Raw genomic sequence first — 16,549 nt, 5'->3', positions numbered from 1 at the left:
GAGTGGTGTGCCATTTCCTCTTCCAGTCCTGGCCTATAGTAAGAACTTAGTATATGTCTGTTGACATGTTGACTGATTCTAGAGCAAACATTCTCTTTTCTTATGACATGGCCTGCAAATGTCTTACCATCGTAGTTATCTTTTCCTGGACCAGTTTGTCAATGCCTCTGCCAAAACAAAGAACCCAGGAGAATTGAATATAATATTCCAGCTATTATTTGACCAGGACAAAGGAGAGTAGGACTCTCATTTTGTTTGTTTTGGACACTACTCTTTGATGGATATGATTTAAAATGAAGGTAGTGCTTTGGGTTCCCATGTCTAATTGTATATTTGAATTGAGCTTGCACTTCCATCTTGTTTTTGCAAGAATTATATGCATGTTATTTTCCCTCTATATCTGTATATTTGTCCTTTGATCTCTCATAGATTAGCCAGAAGAAGTTGAAAAAGTTTGAAAAAGAATATCATACAATGAGGGAGCAGCAGGCCCAGCAGGAAGACCCCATTGAACGATTTGAGGTATTATTCCAAGGAATTCAATGTAAAATCCAATCCATTTGCCATATTTTATATATTTTGTCTTATAAAATTTTGCCTGTTTTTGTCTTTCAAGTTATAACTAGCATTTTTTTTCCAGAGTTCATTGTTTATAAGTATAAACTTAAGTTTCAGACTAAGCTTTCAAACAGTTGTTTAAGGAAACAAATAAAGCAGCCAACAGCCCTGAAAATTAGAAACCACTTACCTTCCTATCACAGTTAAGTCATAATAAGTAGCTACTTGACCAAGGTCACTGGATTTAAAATTTTCTTTCTGGAAGTAGAAAATAGGAAATGGAAGTGGTTCTTATTCTTAAAAATCACTCCAAGATAAAGCAGATTTCTAGGATCCCCAGAAATTTATTGTTTTTCACAAATGTTTTAATGATATTTATCCTTCACTTTTGAAGAAGACCATGTCATCAGGGAAGTGATACCATGACAAGCACATGAACTGGATTTGAGTGAGGGGGTGCTGTGCCAAGTCATCAGCCTCACTTTCTCCTCCGGAGCCGTCTGAATCCAGTGGTCAGATGTGAATCAGGACTGCTGGAGATGGCCCTGGATGTGAGGCAATCAGGGTTAAGTGACTTGCCCAAGGTCGCACAGCTAGTAAGAGTCAAATGTCTGAGATCAGTTTAGAACTCTTGTTCTGACTCTAAAACTAGTGTTCTATCATATGTGCCATGGTGGTTTTCCCAACATAGGACAAATTGAGAAACTTTTTCTTTCTGCCATTTGTATGTTCATGTCTCCTTACCTCCTAGAGGGAAAATAGGCGCCTCCAAGAAGCTAACATGAGGTTGGAGCAAGAAAATGATGACCTGGCCCACGAGCTAGTAACCAGCAAAATTGCACTACGTAAGGACCTGGATAATGTAAGTCTGAGCTAAACCTATATGGAATTAGCACATATTAAAAATCTTAGAACATTTGATTTCTGGTTTTTTTTTAAACTTCTATAAATCCTTGAATGCCTTCTTAATAGAAACTATAACCATTTTTCTACTTGTTAAATTTCTTCTCCCATTCTAGTTTGAAAATATTACATCATTTTTTTCTCAGGATACATCCCTTTGGACTTAAATTCACCTCATCACCCTGCTTTAACTACAGTTCTACATACCTAATCTCACTGCCTACGTTCTGACTTTTTTATGAATTGTTTTTTAGTTTAACATTTTATTATCAATAAAACTTGTCAGTACTGAAAAGGATCCATTATTTCATTGACTTAAGTACTTCTTCTACTGCTGTACATCATAACACCTCCACACCTTAGTTACATAATATGGGAAAAAACCATCACCTCATGAGTACCCTTTTCTCCCTGCCAGCATAAAACTTTCATTATAAGTTTTTGTTGGCAAGATATAAATTCTACCATTCCCTTCCCCCCAATTTTGGAACATCTTCCAATGGTGGCATTTCTGGCACCATGGTAGCCCACATATAGCAAAAGCTCCTCCAGAAAATAGCAGCTATTAACAATTGTGGATGTAGTTAAACAATCTTATTTCCAGCATTACTTATCTACTCAAAGTGGATCCTTAGCAGCCTAGAGCTTCAAAGAAAGAGTCCTCATTGTATGTTAATTGGAGACCCTCAACTAGTAGCTGATGCCATGAATTGGATTTGAGTGAAGGGGTGCTGCACTGAGTCACCGGAGTCTGCATAGAGCCAGGGAGAGAAAAATTGTGCCAAGCCAAATTTTCCTTTCTACTTTGAAATGGAACTTTAAGTGCCATCAGACCTCAGGATGTTGTTTCATATATGGGGATGCTACCCCCAGTTTGAAGTTATGACTGATAGGGTGAATTCCCAATATGATGACCCTGAGCTCTGAACTCTGTTTTCTTGGACTTCTGCCTTGGTATGAAGGGGTAATAAGTCAGCAGAGAGTGTTGAGTAGTGTGAGATTAAGGAACCCAAGGAACAGGCTGCAGAGCCTCAGGAGAGAGACCTTGAACTCCCTGAGCCTATGTCTTCATTTGTAAATATGGGGAGGACTTAGACCTATCCTGGTTTACAATGCAGTTTTCCCTTTTTTGATTCCTTGTTATTACTCCTGTTTTGCATAAGGAAATTGAGGTTCAAATATGTGAAGTGATTTTCCCAGGATCATAGAGATGGTGAGAGTAATGACAGGATCCTCTGAATCCAAGAGCAGGGCTTTTCCAACTATATTCCACACTGTAAGTCCCAAAGCATTTTATGCTTATTTCTAATTATTATTAATGTTTAGGGTGGTGGAAAATGTTCCAGAGAGAGAGAGAGAGAGAGAGAGAGAGAGAGAGAGAGAACTAAGGTGGATGACTTTTCCTCATATATATAAAGCAGTTTATCATTTGGTTCCAGCTGAATGTAGCTTGAGCCGTTGTGTATTGGCCAAAAATTGACAATCTAATGGTACATTACCATACCACTAGCTTAAAAGTGAATTGACTTCTCTGCTAAAAAAGTTTTTTATACTGATACCAAGAGGGTAATATTACTCTTAGACAGTGACTTTTCAAACTTTTCCTTCCATTGCTATACAGAAGGAAATAATCAAAGCAATAAACCAACACCAAAAAACACAGTTTGGTTAACAGTGCTCCAGTACATCCATGATTTCATTATTGTATGATAATATTTCACATATATATATATATACATCGTAAGACTTTCCCTTTACAAAGCTTACCAGATGAGTTACAGTCTGCAGCATTTGAGGGAATACTTGCATAAATTAGATCCTTACTAGCCAGTCATTGTAATGGGGAATGTTATACCCATTTTAAACATGCAGTAACTAAGGCTCAGAAAGTTAGTTAATTGACTGGTTTGTAATACCAAAATTAAAGAGAGTCTTCCATCAAAGGTCCGATGCAGAAAGTTGGCATTAGCTGGTGTTAATATAAGACTGAATGAAAAATAGAAATCATCCCCCAAAAATCCATAATAATTTAGCAACATCATTCATCTCTGACTAAAGGAAATCGTTGTGAGTCACAGAGAGGGGCATCTGCCTGAACTTGTGGCTTTCTTTATATAAATACCATATTCCATTGTTCTTCTTTAGCTGCTTCAGATCAGCAGCACTGAAAAGCTGTAGGAAATTTTTCAACACCAACTCTATGGGTCTTACTGAAGTCTAAAGCAGAACTAAAAGAACAGTATCCATGTCCCCGAAGTGCATTCACATATCTTCCTCTCAAATTGAGAGGGGGAAACCAGTTTCTCTCACTTTCTTAAGTATAATCAAAGTCAAGGGGCTGTCTTACAAGATGACCTAGTTTTTGTCAGTCACTGCTTCAGTTTCTTTTCTTTTTCTCTTCACTCCTCCAGTTCCAAAAGATGGCAAACTGAATAGCTGATATTAATGGTTTCTGGAATTTTCCCCCCAATAGCAAAATTACCTTTCATCTCTTGACATTTCTTTCTCATTGGTTTCTGAGGAAAAAAGTCATTTTGAATATGGCAGAAGAGATCTTGGTTCCTATTCGAGATTTTTCTCTCTATGTTAGACAGATCATTTAGGTTCTGTGACCCTCAAGGTTCCTCTTTGTAAAAGGGACCTGTGTGATAGGATCAATATAAGGAAAGTATTTTGTAAACCCTAAAGTACTATAAAAATTTTATTTGTTGCTATTGTGCTTTTTCCTTGAATATCCTTAAAAGCCTTAGGACAGTAATGAGTCTGCATCTGTGTGCCATAGAAATTGATCTTTGAAAGCTGTCATTTTTTGGTACAGTCCCAACAATGTATGCTTATCTCTATGAGGGAAGCAGCAATTTATGTTACTGGGTTGGGGGAAATGATTCTCATCGACCTGAAGGTTTTGGTGTATGTTTTTTTTTTTCCTCCAGGCAGTCATCAGTTGAATTTCTCTTTTTTAGAAAGCATCCCATTTTGGGTTGTTTGATTTTTTTTTTGGTTTGGTTTGGTTTTTTGCAGTCTCTGAATATACTCACCAAGATCTGACTCTGATTTTTAGAGTTGTGGCTCTGCTACCAAAAGAGAAAGAGAACTTATTCCTTTCCAACCAGGGTTCTTAGTCTAAATTGCCCTCTTCAGAACTTTGACTTCAGGGTAATGTCATGGAAGAAGTCTAGATATTATTTTATAATGCTTATTGCTGCTTGGCTTTATCTTCCCAAAGATCATGATTAATTCTATATAATTTCTCCTCACATTCAACTAGAATTTTATCTGAGCAAGCTTTCTAAACACTAGAAAGGAAAATGGGGCAGTTTTCATATAAATTATGTGAAGAAGGAAAAGTATTGGGTCTGTAGTGCAAAAGAAAACATAGTTTCTTTCCTTCTGACTTTTGTTTCCTTGATTTGGGGTTCTCTTTTTTCTTTTGTATCCTAGGATGTTTTCCCTGTGCTCTCACTCACCTTAAATATATAGTTATCCAGTCCCTTGCATTTGGTACCTTCTCTGTCACCACTGCTAGACTTTTGTTGTTGCTTACTAGTCTTTCTATTTGTATCTTCCCTACTCAAAAGGATTCTCCATTTGGTATTAAACCATTTCAATATGTATAGATAGAGCTGATCATATTGTCCCTCTACTCCAAAAATTTTAGTGGCTTGCTAGTGACATTGAAATAAGGTTCAAACTCCTTTGCTTGGCATTCAAAGCTCTGCACAATTAGGCACAATCCTTCCTTTTCTATACTATCATTGCCAATTATCAACATATATTTTATGTCCAAACCAGATGGAACTACTTTGTCCCACCTCTAAAAATACACACATGTGTGCACACACGCGCACACACATACTTCCCATTTTCATATTTGTTATTATTCCCTTTCCTTCAAGCAAGTGCCATTCTTCCCTCTTGTGCCTGTTGAATTTCTACCATTCCATTAAAACACTATTCACTCGACTTTCTGTCCCCTTCTAACATATACAAGTACAGTTTGAAATTCAGTTCAGGAAGGGCCCTTTCTGTCTTGCATACTTATTTTCAACCTTTATATGAAGGCCTATATTTTTTGAGATTTGATTTCTCATAATTTTTTCTGATGTGATTAAATTTATTCAGTAACTCATTCTGGTGTCAGCTCTTGAATACCCACCTCTAAAGTTATTTTTTTCAAGCAGACTTTAAGAAAGTAAAAAGATACAAGTTTTCTCTCAGGTAAGTGAGTGGGAACTGAAAAGGTTCAGATTCTTTCATAATCAGCTGGAAGAGATCAGCAGAACATACAGAAGTCATCCCTGGATAATGAGGAATGCAGCCATCTGCACAGAGACAGGAAGTCAGGAATTTAACCCAGCCTCACCACTAAGCATTTGTGTAGCCTTCAGAAAAAGACACTTCCTTCTCCTTTCTTGTCTTCTCTCTCCCTGCCTTTAAATTGAGTGTTAAACAAGTTGATTTTTTTCAGCTCTAACTTTTCAAGATTCTCTGATAACCCCTAGTGCAATATGTCTGTGTTGCAGGCTGAGGAAAAGGCAGATGCCCTGAATAAGGAGCTGCTGATGACCAAGCAGAAGTTGATTGATGCAGAAGAAGAAAAAAGGCGGCTGGAAGAGGAATCTGCTCAGGTGATCAATGTCTCTGGGCCACAACTTACTTCCTCTTCCTCTTCCTCTTCCTCCTCTTCTCACCCTCCCCCACCCTCCCCCACCCCAGCCTTCCTGCACCTGGAAAGCAGAGGAATGTAGGGTGCCACCCTACTAAGTGTAGGGTGGCACAAAGAGAGCACTGGATCTGAGGACAAGAGACTTGGGTTCAGGTCTTGCCTGGTCTATATTATAGCTATGGAACCTTGGGCTATTCAATTCTCCAATCTTAGCTTCAGATTTCCTCATTTGTGAAATGAATTGGAATTAGATGTTCTCCAGTCATTTCTGGCTCTGACATTGTATATTTTAAACATTCCTTGTTTCAGAATCTTGTCTACCCTTAAGATTCTAGTTCTAAGCTTCCTCTGTCATACTGTAACTGAGGGCTAAAAGACAATCATTCAGGGCAAACACTATATTTCCTGTTGGCATGGGAAAACCTGAGACACTGGATTATGTTTATCTTCAAAGGCTCTGTTTCTTTACTGCTTATAGACTAATGGTCCTTAATAATTAAAACTAGAAAGGAAATAGTAGGTCAGTCTCCATCCTTTAATATGGCAAGAAAGAATTCTTTAGCCCAAGTTTTGCTACTCTATAGCTTTATATAAAGTAACATGAAGCAGTGGACTATGGAGCTTTCAGAACTTGTCTTGAATCCTCCCTTTACTCAGGCTGATCTTGGGCAAGGCTCACTCTACCCCTTAGGAAAACTGTTTCATCCATAAAATTTAGGCTAAGAAAAATTTAGGCTAAATGATGTCTAAGATTTCTCCCATCAGTAACATTCCTGATTCTGTGACAGGTACAAAGAAAAATTGTAAACAGAGGAGTCCTTGTTGTGATCTGGCTAAGAGTTCATTACTCTCTCATGGATCTTTGATACCAGCAGTGCAGCCCATTCCTCCCTTCTACTGAGACCTTCTATATGGAGAGAGAGAGAGAGAGAGAGAGAGAGAGAGAGAGAGAAAAGAACAGCCAAGCAGTGTTGGCTGGACCATGTTCAGAGAAGACTGTTGGCCCTGAACTGGAGTCCAGCTCAGGTTTTTCTGTCTTGCCTTTCATCCAGAGGGCAAAAGATGAACTCCCTTTCTCTAACTAGACCTGGAATTAGGTAGAAGGTAAAAACCAAAGGAGATGAGGATATAAATTTTACATTAAACAAAGAATCAATGGTACTCTAAGAAGGGGGAGGGTCTCCACCCAAGATTACAATTGTTTGTTACAATCATAATTCTCTACTTCAAGTCAATTTACATCTCAAGAGTCAATTTATATCTCCACCCAAATTCTTTCTGTTACATTCAAATTCTCTTCATCTTTCCCTGCATCATTCCCCCCTCCCCAAATTATTTTAGGACCAGATTCTTCTGGGCCTCTCACAGTCCATTTGGAGATGAATGTATTACAGCAAGGGCTTCATTGAGGCAGGGTCCAGGGAATGATTGGCTCGCACAGCTGGTTGGCATCCTGCAGAGGCTGATCTTGGAGATATACAGCTAAGAGAAACAAAACTCAAGGAAAAAAAATTGAGCAAGCAAAAACAAAAGATATTGTAACAGAGTAGGCTATTTAACAGAGGTCTGATAATTAGGAAAAAAACTAGAAGGTCTATAAGGGGGAAGAATTATACTTTATGATCCTAAGTCAGTATCAAAATATCTTTTATAAGAATATGGGCTCTGATACATACTCTTTATCACCTCACATTTAGACTATTGCATTAGCCTGCTTATCTGAGATCTCTCCTCACTCCAGTCCATCTTCCATTTAGCCACAAGTGATTTTCTAAAATATATGTTCAACCATGTCACCTTCTTACTCAATAAACTTCAAGTGGCTCCCTATTGCCTCCACAGTCTTACATACAAAATCTTCTGTTTGGCATTCAAAGGATAGACTAACGTATCACCCCACCACCACCACCACCTTTCCAGTCTTCTTGTATCTACTCCCAGCATGTACAGTTTTTTTCACCAATTGCTATTTTATTTTTCCAGTTACATGTCATCAAAGTTTTTCAACATTCATCCACATGCATAAGCATATTTTTAAGTTACATAATTTTCTCCCACCCTCCCTCCCCACCACCCCTCCCTTCTGCAGCAGTCAAGTAACTGTTGTACATACACATTTGTGTTTAACATGTTTACAGATTAGTCATTTTTGGTATGAGGAATTAGGATTAAGGGAAAAGAAAGAAAATCATGAGATAGGAAAGAAATATATTAAGAAATTTTTAAAAAGTGAATGTAGTGTTCATTCAGATTCCTTAGGTTTTGTTTTTGTTTTGTTTTTCTTCCTCTGGATGGGGATAGCATTGTCTATAGTCAATCCCCCACACTTGTCCCTAGCTCTCTCTGAACTGATGAGAGGAGCTGCATCCATCAAGGTTGATCATCTCACAATATTGTTACTAATGTTTACAATGTTGTCTTGGTTCTGCTTCCTTCACCCAGCATCAGTTTCTGTAATTCGTCCCATGCTTCTCTAGAGTCCAACCATTTATGGTTTTTTATAGAACAATAGTACTCCATAACAATCATATACCATAACTTGTTCAGCCATAACCGATTGATGGGCATCTTCTCAATTTTCAATTCTTTGCCATCACAAAAAGACCCAGCATGTACTTTTCGATCCAGTAGCACTCCTCTCCTTGCTATTCCTTGAATAAGACAATCAATTTCTTGGGTCTGGAGGTTTTTCTCTGATTTTCCCTCGTATCTGGAATGTTATTCCTCCTCATTTTCACCAGTTGACTTCCTTCAAGTCCCAAATAAAATTCTATCGTCTAAAGGAAACTACTACTATCCTTTCTTAATTCTATTTATATTTCCTATTCTATTTTGCCTGTATAGCTTGTTGGTACCCATTTGTTCCCCCCCCCATGAAATTGTGAGTTCTTTGAGGACAAGGATTGTCTTTTACAAACCCTTTTTCTATCTCTAGTACATACTAGGCCCTTAATAAAGGCTTATTAACTGACTGACTGACTGACTGACTGTGGTTTGAATCAATAGATGCTTTCCCCTCTGTTTACTTAAGGAAGTTGGCTATATCAAAATTGATGATAATAATACCCATTTCCACATTGTTTGAAGGTATATGACAGTTTTTCTAACAGCAGACCTAAATAGTGGCAATATTATCACCATTATCAAAGCAATTTGATTTATAGAGAGTATTAACATTTCCAGAGTGCTTTCTCCTCAAAGTCCTGGGAAGAACATAAATGCAATTACTATCATCCTCTCCGTTTTATAGATGAGGAAACTGGAGCCCACAGATACAAAATGACTGTCCTATAGGTTCTTTAGTGGGTTTTTGGACTCAGCCCCATGTTGTCTTCCTGCAAGTCTGGAACTTCTTTCTCTCCAGAGTCCTGCAGAAAAGGTCATTTAATGCATGGTGATAATTATATGCACAATTTCAAAACTCTATTCCTTTTTACTTTCTGTTCTGTAGCTGAAAGAAATGTGCCGCAGAGAGCTAGACAAAGCAGAATCAGAGATTAAAAAAAACAGTTCCATCATTGGTGATTACAAGCAGGTATGTGCCACTCGTCCACTGATGCTACCTTCTCCTCTCTAGAGAACATTGACAGATTTTTTTTCCCCTAGGAGAAATCTATTCTCCCCATAAGTAATAATAATAGCTTCTATTAACGTAGTGCTTTTCTCACCACAATCCCAATAGGTAATTTTTACTATTTTTCCATTTTATAGATGGTGAAACTGAGACTCAGAGGGTTTGTGATTTGCCCCAGGGGTTAGCACAGCTAGTTAGTCCTGGTCCATGAAATTCAAACAGATTTATTGAGTCTAAGTCTAGGACTTTTTGAACTATCCCTTGCTGTCTTACCCATCTTGATTCTGTTAACACTGGTTAGACATTCTCTTAGCATCTAGAAGTGACAAGTTTCAAATTCTCTTTCATTTATATGAATATTTAGTAATTGTTTTTTCCTTTCTGTGCCTCTCATTCCAATTTTGTATGTTTACCATATTTTCATGGATCATCTAGAGCTTGCCCTTAGGGGAAATGAGAGTAATGTTAATTCAACTAAGCAACCTGAATGTTTCAATTTTTATTCCCTTCCCAGTACCCCTAAATATCATACTCCCCCCCAAAATATTATTCCTGAATGTTCTCTTCTATCCAACTTTGGCCTTGAGTGAATCATAAGCTTGATTTACACAGATGATTTGCACTGTTTCAGATGTTTTGTGGATTGTATTCCCTTAGATTTGTTCCCAGTTGAGTGAGAGACTAGAAAAGCAACAGTCAATAAACAAAGCAGAAATTGAGAAAATTCGGGTAAGTGACTTTCTTTAGTGTATTGGTACTATTTGCTTTTAATTTAAGGCAAAGAATTTATAAATTTTATTTACAGCACTATTCATTATAAACTACTAGGCAGGACAAATAGTGGCAAATGACATGTTCCAGTGATGTGGAATGGAAATGAAATTGAGAATATTGTTAATAACCTTACTTCCCATGGGACAGAACCATGAGCTTTACTATTAGGTGTTGCAATGTTTCTTGGGGAACTGAATCACAAAATGTTAGAAAAGGAATAGACCTGAGGACATACCATGTTAAAATATAGAATACAGTGTTAGAGATGGAACAGATTTTAGACTATGGATCACCTTAGTATTCAGCACTTAGAGGAGCCTCTTAGGATTTATCAAGTTCAAGTTGTCAATGAGCTGATAAATGTTAAGAAACAAAATTAGAACTTGGGGTTTATGCTTTCTATCCAATACTTTCCTGTGTAAAGATTCATATTTCTTTTCCACTGCATTTACAATCAGGAAATTCTTTTAACTTCCAGTTCAGTCAAAAATTCACTGTGACATCTCAAATAAGTCACTGTCCTGGTTTCCTCATTTATCAAAAGAAAGGATTAAAACTAAAGGATCATTTAAGGTCTCTCTAGCTATAATTTCTATGACATCAAAAAAAGGTTATTTCAAATAATGTAGGATCATTTTATTGAACTCAGAGATGTCACATTACTTTATCAAACACGATTGATTACTAGAAACTTGTTTCTGGTGTACTCAAAAGGGGTGTTTTATGTTTTGTGTGTGTGTGTGTGTGTGTGTGTGTGCTGTTTACATAGAAATACCATATGCATATCTCTTTCTAACAGAGATGGTGTGGTCTATTGAGTACTTGCTGGTGCTCACATTATATATTTTATATAGCCTCCAAGAACCTATAGTCACCTCCATATCAAAAGTAAGCACAGGAAGAAAACCCTATCGAGAAAAAGTTGGCAGGTTTTGGTACTGATTAGAGATCTCATAAACTGTAGGTTCCATTGTTGACTGGTTTCTGCAGGACTGTGAAGACATAAGGAAGGTGCCATTCAGGTCAGGACAGTTCATGACTTCTGATCTTATAAGGGCCTCAAGGACTCTGGCTTAGCTCAGGAACAGTCTCTTAAAAAACATTCAACTCCTTGCCATTTGCAGATGCAGGACTTTTGAATCAGTCTTTGATCTTAGTTCACTAGGCCTCATTCTGTTTTCTCATCTATAAAATGAAGGGTCTAGACTATATTACCACTGAAGGACTTAGAAGGTTCTGTGCTTTGCAGTCCCTTTCATTCTAAGTACCAAAGCAAAATACTGACCTGCAGATAAAAGATTGGTAACTGCCTCAGTTCCCCAGTTCAAGATCGAGTTGGCTATGTAACATGCCAGGCCTGTAGAAGCTGTACTAACTCTCCCTTGAAGCTTTTTGTTTACATTTTTCTGTTTCACCTGCAGGATAGGAAATCAAGGCTTTAATTTGATTTAGGCTCCAAGTGCATGACTAATAACATCACCTATACTCTCTATCTGCCTTTTAGTTCTTCCACTTCTGCAATTTTACACTTTCATGAAACCATCTTGGGTTGTCTCTTTCAAAGAGTTCTAGGCTTCTCATTTAGCCTTGCCTTTGAAGGCTGATTTACCAGGAAATTGATTCTTATATTTCCCAGCTGCCACTTTCTTGTGATGATTCTAGAATCTAGAAGAACAACAGTCTCATGTTCTCTTTGTCATCTAGTCTTCCAGGGTTTTTTACTTCTTCAGCAACTCAGTTGAATTAGTTATGATAGCATCCCTCAATCTACTTTTATTAAATACCTACTAAATGAAAGATACTGTCCTAAGCCCCGGGTAGCCTAGCCCTAACATTCTATATCCCTCCCAATGCACTTTCCAGCTAGCTCCATCATTCTTTATTCTAAGCTCTCTTTCTGCTTTAATATATATATTTTATATATATATATATATAATATATATATAAATTATTATATATTATAATTTATATTCCATTATCTTTTGCAGCTTTGATGCACCAAGATTCTAGGTAAACTGTTCTTTCAACAATATTCTGTTCTCCATTTGCTGCTAATTACAAAAGTAGTCACATATATAGAATTTCTTGGCCAAATTTCTAGTCATGCCAGAAAAGCTGTTTTGTAAACTATTACAGAGAACACAGAAATGATCTCATTATATGAAATTACATATTGCTACAGTTTATATCAAAACTTAATCTGCAGCATTTTTATCAAAGGATTTGTCACTTAAAGAAGTTGTCTTGTCACTTGGTTCCTACATTGTGTGGCTGGCTTCATGAAAGTAATCCCTCCTAAAATAACAAAAAAATGATGTCAGTTTTGCGAGGGGTAGTGGAAGGATATTCTAAATATATTTTTGGTGAAACTGAAATGTTACAACCATTTTAAAAAGCAAATTGGAATTTTGGATTTAATGCCCCAAGGAAGCTAGCTATAAAGTCTCCATATAGACCAAAATATTTCTAAATAATTAGGAGATAAAGTAGATGTCCAACAATTGGGACATGGCTAAGCAAGTTTTTTTTGTTCTGGAAGAATGATGTGCATAAGCCAAGCCAAGAAAATAGTATACACAATTATTACAACAATGTAAACGGAAAGAACTACACACCAGAACAATAAAATCATAATGATCTTTCAAAATTGAACTAAAGAGACAGGAGGACACCCCCAACACATCCCTTTGTGGAGTAGGCAGGCCACAGGTGTAAAGACAGTGTACTTTTTGGACTTTTTCAATAAATTGATCTACTGAGCTGTGATTTGTTTTTTTCTCTATTTAAAAAGACTGTCAGAGGGGTTGGCTCTCCAGGATGGGAGGGAAAGGAATACTGGGATCATGTAAGAAACAAAAATATCAATTTATACATTTATATTTACATATACATATATATGTGTGTGTGTGTGTGTGTGTGTGTGTATACATATATATATTTTTTTTTTCCTTGTGGACCAGTCAGTGACACTGCCCTTGACTGTCTGTTCTCTGCTTTCAGCATAAGGTGGATGATTGTGAGCGCTGCAGAGAATTCTTCAACAAGGAAGGGCGTGTGAAGGTCATCAGTGCAGCCACAGAGGCTTCAGATGACGATACCGATGAAGAGAAGGAGACATTGAAAAACCAGCTGAGGGAGATGGAGCTGGAGCTAGCACAAACCAAACTGCAGTTGGTTGAGGCAGAATGTAAAATCCAGGTGAGGAGTCCCACCAGATGACAGTGAGCCAAGGACATATTGTACCTTTACAAGGTCCTTTGGTAGTACTATAAGCTGCACCCTTAAAATGACATTTCTTTGAAAGGAAAAAATATAAAAGATAAATAACATCACTGCCATGTACTATTGGCAAGTTCTTCTACAAGCTGCTTTTCGAGGAAGGAATTCACTTTTATCTCTTCTTCTGTATAATAAGGGAAGACAATAAGACCACAAGAGCAGAGGCATTGTCTTCACCATTTCTGTGTTCCCTACTATGTCTTAAACATAAAAAAATCTATTTAACTGAATGGAGGGTTCATTGCATGAATTGAACACATGAATGTGACAGTGATATTAAGGACCAAGATCTTGGCATTTGAGCTAAGATGTCACTCAGTTGGCTTTGCTTCTAAAGCCAAAATAACATTACAGTAGGCTACCTGGTTCTATAGGAATGTTACTAATGCAAGAAGGTAGGATGGTACACCGAGACCGACACAAATGGCATATGGCAAAAGTGGGATTTGAACCCATTTCTTCCTTACTTTAGCCACCAGGCCACATGAAATGGTAAAATGCCAGTGTCTGAAGACAGGGTTCAATCCTAGGACTTAATGACTCCAAGGCAGCTGAAGGCTGAAATGGCCAAACTAGCGCCAGCAGAAATGTCACTGTGGGTCTTATGTTTTCTCTTTCAGGACCTGGAACACCATTTGGGTCTCGCACTAAATGAGGTCCAGGCTGCCAAGAAGACTTGGTTCAACCGCACCATAAGTTCTATAAAGACAGTTACTGGTGTCCAAGGGAAAGAGACTTGTTGAGGTGACACCTCCAGAGTGAGACACACCTTCTTAACACACCGCCTTTGGCTGCCTTCCTCGGCCAGATGTTTGATTCTGTGACATGTCAGAGGACCAGAATGTATATAACCTAGAAACACAGCAGCATGTCAGGATTTTAATAGATCAATGATAAAGTGGATGGAAACATGCAAAACAAGGCTTCCTGTGTAGGACTCTCCATACTACTGATATTTTAACAGGTGTTCTAGCTAGATTGAAACTCTTCAGAGAAGCATTCTATTGTGAGGACCCGACCCCCCCCCCCCCCCCCGCCCGCCTCCAGAGGCCTTTTTCAAAAACTACCAAGTAGGTATGAAACCTTAACATACCCTGCGGCCAAGTTTACATTATAAGTGTAGAGATCTTTTAGTCAGTTTGGATTTTTTTACCTTGTGTGCGTGTGTCTGTGCATGTGTGCATATGTGCACTCGTGTGTATGGGTACATTATGCATATGCACTTGTGTATATACATGTATACACACATGTATAAAATGTGCACATGCATGCATATATACATTGAGAGAATGGCAGAGATAACATGTCAATAACCAAGAGCACAGCTCAAAAGTCTCTCTATAAGGGGTCTCTCCAGGGAGTTCTTTTAAAGGGGAAAAATGGAAGGGTTTCATGACTACAGTTGGTACAATCTGTTAGACCCACACCACACATTTTTCTGTTTGACATTATTTACATATTTCTAATCAATTCTATGCAATTCCTTTTTTTTTTTTAAAGCACTAGCTGCCAAATGACTTCACAGCTCCATGTTGGGTGATTTGTCTTTGAATGTGAGATGTGAAATAATTGGGGCAAATGTCATTTTACTTACTTCATAGGGAGTTTTAGTTTTTCTCAAGCCCACACCAGGACTGCTGACATGTAACTAATTATGTGGCCGTTTGGACAGTTGATTCCGTTTGAGGGCTATTCATTTTTTCTTCCCCTCCCCCACCCCTAGGAGAAGAGGAGTTCCCCAACATCAAGGTTTTTAGTTTGCACATATATTTGAATGAGGAGAAGCTGAATTGTTTGGTCTTTTGGGATGTGTATTTTATCTGCACTTACAGCAAGGCAGTGGTGCTCTGGGACTCACCAGCTACATACTTTCACTGACTTTCCGGGGACACAGCACCTGCTCAGACTCTGGATCTGTGAGCTGGGTTCAGAAGCCCTGTTCTCAGAGCATATCCTGTGAGTGGGCCTTTCCCCATTCACACTGGCTTGAAGTTCTCACTTGAAAGCTATCGAATGAAGATTTTAGCACCTTGTTTTTTTTTAAAAGATTATTTTCACTTTCATTTTTAATTTATAATGGTTTATGTTGTGCTGACAGATCTCTTGTATCATAAGTGAATACTTTCCTCCCCCCTTTACCCTGTGTGCAGTGTGAGCAAGCTGGTTACAAAAAAAGATACTGGTTTGTATATAAAGATACTTGGTTTATTTTGTAATTTTTCTTGTTGACTGTACTAATGCTCACTAATGTGACCAGTGACGATGGAGGTGACATGCAGCTATATATACCCAAACCCTTTCCTTAACTGCTTCCATCATCTTTATTGTTTAATCACCCAAACAACTTGTGTGTCCAATATTAAGTTGTGTGGACATCGTGCTGGGGTAGTTTCAGTGTGTAACTTTATGAATTGAAATATAAACCAGTAACATTCATTGTATTATTTTTCTTTGGTTTTGTTTTATTTTAATAAAAACATAGGCATTCATTCCACTGAGCATATATAAAATGGGTTATTATGATCCTAAAATTGGAGGTTAGGAGGGAATTCCTCACAGAAGCATATGTCTTCAGTCAGCTTCTTGTAATGGTCCAAATCTAACTTCCATTTTATTTTATATCTTTTCCTTCTGAGACACCTTGGAAGAAATAACTGAGAGCGAAGATTTAAGATTCAAATATTTATTGCGAACACTGTTTGGAGAAATACATGGTCTGGACAAGACATGCTCCCTGCCCTCATGGAGCTCACAGTCTAATAGAGGAAATAAAATACAACATATATATTTTATAT

The 16,549-nt window shown here is 37.7% G+C and overlaps 1 protein-coding gene across 4 annotated transcripts in view; it reads left to right on the top strand.

Moving 5' to 3' along the window:
• The window catches only part of RABGAP1 (RAB GTPase activating protein 1), a 242,377-nt gene extending 226,182 nt beyond the window's left edge, over nt 1-16,195 (top strand). For all 4 annotated transcript variants that reach the window (XM_074211619.1, XM_074211617.1, XM_074211618.1 and 1 more), the window contains 7 exons: nt 430-522; nt 1,310-1,420; nt 5,985-6,089; nt 9,579-9,662; nt 10,359-10,430; nt 13,476-13,673; nt 14,375-16,195. In XM_074211619.1, the coding sequence (XP_074067720.1) occupies nt 430-522; nt 1,310-1,420; nt 5,985-6,089; nt 9,579-9,662; nt 10,359-10,430; nt 13,476-13,673; nt 14,375-14,497 (786 nt within the window). In that variant the 3' untranslated portion in view covers nt 14,498-16,195. The remainder of the gene's footprint in view (nt 1-429; nt 523-1,309; nt 1,421-5,984; nt 6,090-9,578; nt 9,663-10,358; nt 10,431-13,475; nt 13,674-14,374) is intronic.
• The last annotated feature ends 354 nt before the right edge of the window (nt 16,196-16,549 follow it).

Source organism: Macrotis lagotis, chromosome 1 (assembly GCF_037893015.1).
Source record: "Macrotis lagotis isolate mMagLag1 chromosome 1, bilby.v1.9.chrom.fasta, whole genome shotgun sequence".
NCBI classification, from domain to species: domain Eukaryota; kingdom Metazoa; phylum Chordata; class Mammalia; order Peramelemorphia; family Peramelidae; genus Macrotis; species Macrotis lagotis.
The sequence above is the reverse complement of the archived record's forward strand: the minus strand, read 5'-3'. Positions and strand labels throughout refer to the sequence as shown.